General features: G+C 28.0%; 1 protein-coding gene across 1 annotated transcript; it reads right to left on the reverse strand.

Annotated features, from left to right (window-relative positions):
* Window positions 1–6,097: 6,097 nt before the first annotated feature.
* On the reverse strand, window positions 6,098–8,207 carry LOC112516662 (transcription factor bHLH25-like). The gene is made up of 4 exons (XM_025123878.1): window positions 7,780–8,207; window positions 7,177–7,680; window positions 6,334–6,693; window positions 6,098–6,187 (listed from the first exon to the last, which is right to left on the reverse strand). The coding sequence occupies exons 1-4, from the start codon at window positions 7,813–7,815 to the stop codon at window positions 6,098–6,100; spliced, it is 990 nt and encodes a 329-aa protein (XP_024979646.1). The 5' UTR covers window positions 7,816–8,207.
* Between the last annotated feature and the right edge of the window lie 1,523 nt (window positions 8,208–9,730).

Consider the following 9,730-nt stretch of genomic DNA (forward strand, 5'->3'; position numbering starts at 1 on the left):
AAAACCGTCCTCATTTGTGTAAACTATGTAAACCAATCTCATCCATCCATTTTCTTGATCAGTGGTCAAGATTAGTTTAGATAATATTAGGAAATTAAAATAAATAAATAAATAAATAAAAATTTATTTTATAATCCCTATAAGGACAAAATGGTAACTTTGGTAGTGGTTTTATTAATGGCAACCATATCATATTATATCATTAAAATAGATTCAAAATATAAATAAAACACACCATAATCAATTCTACATAATGAATCCTTTTGAATATAAATTAAAAAAAATTGTATTACATTGCATGAACGAAATGGTTTCACAGTTTCATCAATACACTAATCAACGTGATCCTGATCAGATTTTGTCATTTTAATGTTATTGGTAGATGAATCCGTTTCATTTTAATAATGAAATTGTTTCATTGTTCACTAATTACACAAAATTTTCTTGGAAACGATGAAATGGTTTCACTTTTCTTCAATCACCCATTTCATCGGCCAGCATGGTTTGATGAGTCATTTGTCATTTCACGCTATTGATAATGAAATTGCTTCACTTTTCACTAATTACACAGACTTTTCTTATCCTTTTTGAAATGGTTTCATTTCCTTTACGCACCCATATCATCATGCACTCATTTCATGATGCACCCATTTTCATGTTGCACCCATTTCCTCTTGCACTCATTTCATAATCATTTTCACTTACTCTATGCTCCAATTTCACCATGTATGAAACCGGTTTCATGAATTTTTTTTTATTCTATTAATGATTTCATGGATTTATTAATCTAATAACTTACGATTTTCATGAATTTTGACAGTAATAAACCAAGACACAATATAAGAAAATCCAATTTTTAATATTATAATTTAATTAAATATTTAAATGTTACCATTTATAAAATTTTCTTTATTATGTTACCTTAATTAAGATTTATTACTAACTTCATATTTAATAAAAAACAATACAAATGACCAATATACCCTTAATGATTAAATTTAATTAAAAAAAATGGAATTTTCCTATTGGTCGAAATTAGTTCACATGGTTTCTATAAATTACACGATTTTCATTTGAACGTCTCTCTCTCTCTCTCTCTCTCTCTCTATATATATATATATATATATATTTATATACAACCAAATAATAAAATATGAGAATGGTCAAATCATCTAAGGTCGCGGGGCCAAGAGCCATCTCACCTTTTGTGTTGACCTTGTTCCATTAATTTATGTGATTTTAGTGCAAAATTACATGTGATTTGGTTGTTTTTATGTTTTTTTATTTTAATTTTGTTCTCATTTGATCATCTTCATTATATATATATATATATATATATATATAAAAGAACCTTTTTTAAGAAATTTGCTAATTTGCAAGATTCATTGAAAAAAAAAATGAATATGAATTAAAAACTTATATTTCTCTCCTCTCTCATATATTATTAATAAATTGTTTAATTAGTTTGGTATCCATAAGATTCACATTGTGGTTCACAATAGTGATTGTTTAGATTTAATTTTATTAATTTAGTTTGTGCATAATTTATACTAGATTTGCTTAGATTTAGAGTGTGTTCACAATGTGCTCTCAAACAAAAAAAATGTTCACAATATGTTCACCTTGAGTTCATATTCATTATATGTCATGCGTACGTGTATGTTATTAAGAAAAAAATATATGAGAGAGGAGGAGGGAGGGATTTTTAATTTTCTTTTTCAATTAATTTTTTGTAATTTAAATTGGATCTCACGGATCTAACAAATTAACAAGCTCTTAAGCGAAGGTCCCCTTATATATATATATATATATATAGAAAGAGAGAGAGAGAGAGAGAGATTTACTTTGCAAACCTCCTATTTCATGCAAACAATAAAAACCACCATCAACCAATATAATAATTTCATTTTTTTTCTCTTATGAATAAGGGTATGAATGTCATTTTACTTTGTAATAGATAATCTTGTTAATGTTTTAATTATTTTTAAATAAAGAAGATTAAATAGAGTAACTGTTTTTAAGGAAACTGTAGATCAATTGATTTAAATATATAATTATTACCATTAATATCCTATATTCTTTTATTAAATTAATAATAGTACATCAATTACAAAGTCTATTTGTAATAATTTATTTCTTATGGAATTATTTATTTCATTGTCATAATAACAAAAGAATCGATATTTGTTTTTTCAAGTCACAAGTAGTTACTGATTTATTAATAATATAATTGTGATATTTTCCGGATTTTGAGTATATTATTTTGTTTTCATTCATAAAACAAATGTCATTAATGAAACCATGTTATACAGTTTTCAAAATGTTTCAAAAATGAAACTAATTTTATTTTGGTTAGGAACCATGAAACTACTTTCATTAATGAAATAATAGTATTTAGGTTTTGAAATATTTCATTGACTGAACCATATTTGGTTTCATTAATAAAACCAATTTCATTTTCACTATAAACCATGAAACCGATTCCATTTTGGTTAGAAAACAAGAAACAAATTTAAAAATGAATGAAATATTATTATTCAGTTTTTCAAGTGTTTCATTAACTGAACAATATTTAATTTCATATGTAAAACCGAGTTCATCTTGGTTATAAACCATGAAACCGATTTCATTTTGGTTTGAAAACATTTCAACAATTTTCACTGCTGAAACAATATCGTTCAGTTTTTGAATTGTGTAGTCTATGAAACCAATTTCAATGATGAAACGAATTTCATTAACGAAAATATGTTATTCAGCTTTCTGGAAAATGTTCTATTGACTGAACAATATCTGACTCAAATTTCATTATACAGACGAATAATGAAACAAATTTCACTAACGAAAAATGAGATACAATTTCCAAAATGTTTTTATTGATAAAACCAATTTCACTAATGAAATCGTATTATTTATTTTCCAAAAAAATTTCATTTATAAAACCGATCTCACTAATGAAATGTTTGTTAAATCCAATAATGTTTGATCAAATGAAGATGAATCTGAGGATAATTATTTTTGAATTGAACATGAACTCAATTTCACGAATGAAGTCATTTTATTTAATTTCCGAAACGTTTTAGTCATGACACCAGTTTCACTGATTAAATAAAATTATTCAATTTTCAAAATAAAATTATTTCAAAACGGAAAAGGATCGAACAATATGGCTGGAAGTTAAAAGTGGTTTGCCAATTTTGCCCTTCCTTGATTAAATATTAAACCTTTTATTTTATCTTATTTTTTACTGTCCTAATATAACACATTTTAATCATGATCATTGATCAAGAAAACGGATGGATGGGATTGGTTTGTAGGGTTTGCAAAAAGGGGTGGTTTGCATAATCTAAATTAGGAAGCCAAAAATTTTGGAAAATTTTAATTAAAAATTGAAGTAAAGATTATCATGGATATTTTATAAGTATTTTTTTATATTAAGTCCTTCAACAAACAATCTAAAATTAAAACTAAATTTAATAAGTAACATAACACATTGTGAATAACAGATAACTTAGCAAGTATCACTAAGTAATCCATTGTGATCACAAATGAACATAAAAATAGAAAACCAAAGAACTACATATCACTAAAAATATTTTGTAAGGATTTAGATACACATTGCTAACAAAATCAATGATCAAGTTTGAACATCCGTCAAGCATCTTCGGTGAACTTAAAACCAAAAATTTATAGTATCACGATATAAACCACTATCAAATATATTGTTTCAGTTAAACATTGTGACTACCAATTTTTTTACACACTGTGATCACCTATTTTAGCACAATGTGATCACCTATCTTTTACACATTGCGATCATCTTGTGAACACAATGTGACATAATGACTCTTAGAATTAAAAAAAAAACGAAAAAAATACACTACAGATCCTTAAAAGTATTGTGTAAGGTCTTGGATACATAATGTGATTATCTTCTTTTTTTTATACATATTGTGATCACCTTGTGAATACAATGCTTACATAACAACACTAAAAACAAAAAACCAAAAAAAAAAGAAAAAAAAAAACTAAAAACCCTAAAAGTGTTGTGCGAATATTTGAACACAAATTGTGAACAATTAATTAATGTTTTATTTTAGGGGGTTATGGGTTTCTTATTTTTAAAAGTTATAGATTTTTTATTTATAGGAATAATAAACTAATTAGATGTATTTATTAGTTAACTAAAGGGCAAAATACGCGAAATAACAACGTACTTTTACAAATTTCATTATCATAGTATTGTACTTTCGGTTTTTCTTATTATAGTAATGTACTTTCAATATATTTTTTATTAGGGCATCGTACTTTTAAAAATTTATCCGTTATAGCATTGGGTAACCTTTTAAATTAAATTTGTGCATTATACCAGGTTTATTTGCCACCTCATCGTTCACATAAGCTGTCCACATGTACGATAGCACTGACATGACATTTCTTATTATAGCATTATACTTTAAAAAATATTTTATTATAATATCACCAATTTTTATTAGAACATTGTACTTTTAATTTTAATATTTTTATCATTTAAACATTGTAAATTTAATCAAATATGTTCACTAAAAGTTATAATATCATAAATTAAACATGTTTACAAAAGATCACTATTTCACGAATAAAAATATTCATAAAGAATGATGTCTGAATTGTACACATGTTTAGTTTTTGATATTATAATTTTCATGAATACTTTTATTCGTGAAATAGTGAACTTTTATGAACATATGTAATTTCTGATATTATAATTTTTAGTACACATATTTGATTAAATTTACAATGTTTAAATGATAAAAATATTAAAATTATAAGTACAATGTTGTAATAGAAATTGGTAATATTACAATAAAGTAATTTTGAAAGTACAATGTTGTAATAAGAAATGTCATGTCAGCACTATCGTACATGTGGATAGCCTACATGGACGATAAGGTGACAAAAAAAACCCTAGTATAATGGGTAAATTTAATTTAAAAGGTTATCAAATGCTATAATGAATTTTTTTTTCAAAGTATGATGCTCTAATAAAAAATATTTTGAAAGCACATTGTTGTAATAAGAAAAACTGAAAGTATAATGCTATAATAATGAAACTTGTAAAATGTGATTGTTATTTCACGTATTTTATCCTTAATTAAATTACTTTTTTTATTTATTTAATAAATAATATAATTATTTCAAATTAGTGGTTCACAATGTATCTCACATATCTCACAAATTCTAAGGTTCTCGTTTAATTAAGCCTTTACATGTGCATACGTAATTATATAAAATTAAGTATTAATTTATTTTATATACTACTGTCATATATGTAATATATTAATGATAAGTTTATTTTTCTTTTCATACTTGTCGAGTAAAAGAGTGTGTGACAATGATGATGTATTAATTATATGTTTAATGTTTAGTAAGATTATATGTAATTTAGGATAATGATTTTTTACTATTTATCCATCACTTTTTTGTTTCGTGCAATTTTAATTGGTAGGATGTGGATATAATGAAGAGTTTCATAACATGGAGAATTATTCGTTTATATCACTTGTTATCCTAAATAGAAAAGGTAAAGGAATAACTCTAACTCCGTTCGTTATGAGTCTTATTTCCAACACTATTTATTTTCTTTCATTGATTTTATGAAAGAGTCCGCCAACTTTTTTAGATTTGCTTTACATCAAATTTTCTCTTTTAATGATATTGACTGCAATCCTCAAAAACAAACTTTACGTATTTTAAAAAAAGAGACAAATAAACAAAATAAAATATGCATGACTGAATCATGAATCACAAACATATTTTTTTTCGCACTAAACTTTTACGAAGTGTACTCACATTTCGATTTTAGCAGTCAAATCTTAATTTTCCTTTGACCAACGAGTGTAACCTACTTCTAATTTGAGTATAACATACTTCTAAATTTGTATAATGGACAAAAAGATATTCTCAATAAATTTGGAAAGTGCTATATGTAAACTACACTGTTGCCCACTGTTGGAATTATAGACCACTTTATCTCAAATCGAGAACATATTATTTTCTAGCAAATAATACAAAAAAGGAGGCTAGGTGCACTACTGCACCATATATCAAACCTTCACATCTAGTGCATGTCATAATATAGGAAACTCGAGAGGTAAGATTGTAAGCATTTTACAAGATCAATGGCTGCCATGACGAACTCTTCATTCATCTACACAAAACAAGGAAAAGAATGGCCAAAATTTTAGGCACAAACAATGGCACTAGATAGCAATTTGACTGGAAATATGTCCGTTCATCGTAACCTATCATTTCTAATAGACATGTTTTCTACTAATTAACTAAACACTCACGTACCTGAGCAATTATAGTGATTAAAGAAGCAGTGTCTGAGATGTGAAGAACGCTGTTACACATGACGGTAAAATGAAGTCTCTCCATTTCAATGAGGGCTTTCATCAATGCTGGCGAGGAATTTCTCCGGCAGTAAATTCTTACAAGTATATTTTTTCCTGAAATTCTTACTCTAATCCCAGGATTATAATCACTACTACAAAGTAGAGAGTTAGTCTCGTCAAAAGAAGACGCATCATCTTCAAGACCACATGCATGAAACTCGGATCTCTTCTTTATAGATGTTTCTTCGAGATCCTTCACTTGGTTTTGAAGGTGTTGTATGTACCTACTTGCATCTTCTAGCACCGTAGCTTTATCCATCTACCACAACAAATCGTTTAAGATGTTCAATTTCAGATGAGCATTTCAAAGTTGGAACATAAAGTTCTGACTTTATATATTGAATATTATTATGTTGAGACTCATGATCCTGGTCTTACAGGATATATGATCCTGAAGTGCATCCACGATCCATGCATAGCTAATTGGTTTTTGAATTTAAAGTTTAGAGGCAACAACGTATTCATGGTAGTGTTTGGGGTGACTTTCTTGAGGTTTTTATAGTTAATTGACCTGCTGACATTATACTGGGAATTTGATATCAGGAAGCGAAGTGTACGTAATGGATCATAGCGAGTGTAATATGTGTGTTCCTAAATTCAACTTTAATTTGAAATATATTAAAGATGGGACTTATTTTCTTACGTCACAGTTATGCAATATACTGAAGTTACCCAATCAAGTTCAGTTTCAAAAATTATAATTTCAAGCTAAAAAGTGTATAATGTTCTTTTAGTTAATTACCTTTTTAATTTCAGGAAGGAGAGCAGACAAAGAAAAGAAGCGCTGAGTCAACTTCTCCCTTCTCTTCCTCTCTGCCAAGACATGCTCTTGGGCTTGTCTAGGGTTTCTTCTTGTGCTGGAAACCCTTTTAGGAAGCTCAATGGATCCAAGAAGTTCATTTAGACTCATCTCCTCTTTAGGTTTTATTGCATCATGGTATTTCAGTTTGTATCCTCCATAGAGTTGATCTTGGCTCATCTCTGCTGGTAAGTCGAGATCTCCAAAAGATATGGTGAAACTGTTGGATGAGGATCCACAAATAGGATCAAAAGAGCTGGTTGGATAGGCGTTGTAATTTTCTTGCTTTCCCATATCTCCGTTGATGGTGGCTGCTTGAATAGATTGGTTTCTTGTGGCCAGATTCAGGTGACCTTTGAAACCTTTTGAAGAAAATGAATCCATTAACTCACTGTAAGGACATGTACTTTGATGTTGGTACATGAAGTCAAGAGGATCGTCCATTTCCTATCATGGGTTAATTAAAATTAATCATAAACCAAGAATTCAGAGAGTAATCACAGCCATTATCATTTGCAAACTTAAGACCGAGAAGTGTACTCTTACCAGCTCTGGCAACCATGCCCCGGATGGGATGTCCATTATAAGTGTGTGTATCTTCTCTTGCTCAGTTAATAGCCAACTCTTCCTTAAGCAGAAATCCGCGAGTTCTGATTCAACTGATTTTATCTTTTATTTATTTTAACTTTCTTTTCCAATGATTTTAATTAATTAATGACTTAATGTAAAATGACCCGGGATTGTCCAAACAATTTTTATTAAATAACAAATATCCACTGTAGATGATCCTCAAGATTTTGTGGTCGAACCAAAGATATTGGCAAAACACTTTATACGCTCTCTAAAGAGACATCCCATCAATAATTATCGACGAATTGCCCATAAAATACCAATGCTTCCGGTAAAATCCGATAATTTTCAAGAAAATACCAACGGATCACCCAGAAAATACCTAGATAGTCTGTCACCGATTTGAATTACCCACTAACTTTTGTGATGGTTTTGTGACAAACCAACCTTTAGCGACGGATTTCTCAAGGGAAAATCTATAGGTAAAAGTCTCCCATTTAATAGTGTATAAACGAGTTCAAAATCCGGTTCCTAAGCTTCAAACACTTCAACTCCAAATTTGATTGCAAACTCCAAGCATCCTGATGAAACAAAGTTCAAAGGTTTTATACATATATAACTATAATTTATACTCCAACCAATCTGGAAAACCATGTAGTTGTTTAATTTTTCATATAAAACTTTTTCAGACATATATATCATCTTATTTTTTTTGCAAGTTATTGCAAATACATTTGAAACTTATGCATATACAAAAATAATATAATTTTGAAAGTAAACTAGAGAGTCTAATTTCTGGCAAATTCAATGTAAGCATGTCATTTGAAAATAAACTACAAAGCCTTGTCACTCACAACTAGCACTTCTATAATATTAGAAAGCCTTGTCGTATTAACTTTTATTAACCCATAGATTTTCCTAATCTAATAAACCTACACAAGCATGAGAACATGACAATAAAGTTTTCAAAAGGCTTTCAGATAATAATTTTTCAAGGGTGAGAAGAAGCACATGTTCCAAAGGTCGAGTGTGTTTATTTCATGACCTGGTTCAGAAGCAAGTGAATTTAAGAATAGGGAGTGTTTAATATAATAATTGCAAAAGTATGAAATATTTTTATAACAATATATTTAGAAGATTCATGAACTCTTTCAACGAGTCTTTTATAATCTGTACTGGAACAAAAACCAATTTGACATGAATTTGTGGAGAGAAAAATCAGATTTTTCTCCTTAATTAAACATATCTGCTTAAGCAAATATATATTTAACAAGGAATTAGGATACGACCATCTTACAACGGTCTATTTGATGACCCGTGGATTTTTTTAAAGGAACTTATGCATTAAAATTGAAAAATGATCTGCTATGATTTTTGAGTATGAAATATGACAAAAAAAGTCGAGAAGAGAAAAGATTAGATTACCTTGCAAAAACTCTTTAGATCTGTTATTTGGTTTTTCCCCAATTGCTTCTCTCATATGCGATTATAGTATTGTAATATCCTCTACTTATAGATGACAACGAAGTCTTGAAGAAGAACTGGTGCACGTCCTATCAAAATTCTATTTTCCATCTTATGATTTTCTTTTTTATAAAAAAAAACCGATTTAATTAGGATAACAAACACACTTTTTTTTATATCTAATAATGACAATATTAATTTTCACTATGGAATAGACTATTCACACTTTCCCAAAATCTATGTACACTTTTATTTTATTTTTTAAATATTTAATTTAATGTTAAAATGCTAAAAGTAAGGCCACGTTTCTATTTTGTTCCTTCAAATTTCCTTTTTATTTATTTATTAAATTTGTTACTTTTTTATTTGTTATTCGATTTTCTTTCATTTATTTTATTTCCCTAACTTTTTTTTGAATCTTTTCTTCTATTTTTTCTCTTTTATTTTTATTCTTTCATTTTCT

This window comes from Cynara cardunculus, assembly GCF_001531365.2.
Source record: "Cynara cardunculus var. scolymus isolate 2C chromosome LG 1, CcrdV1, whole genome shotgun sequence".
NCBI lineage: Eukaryota > Viridiplantae > Streptophyta > Magnoliopsida > Asterales > Asteraceae > Cynara > Cynara cardunculus.

Coding starts and splice junctions, on each gene's coding strand:
- LOC112516662 (XM_025123878.1), bottom strand. CDS start 7,815: ATGGACATCCCATCCGGGGCATGGTTGCCAGAGCTG. Junction 7,681..7,779: donor GGGCATGGTTGCCAGAGCTG/GTAAGAGTACAC, acceptor AACCCATGATAG/GAAATGGACGATCCTCTTGA. Junction 6,188..6,333: donor TAATCACTATAATTGCTCAG/GTACGTGAGTGT, acceptor TGTTTTGTGTAG/ATGAATGAAGAGTTCGTCAT.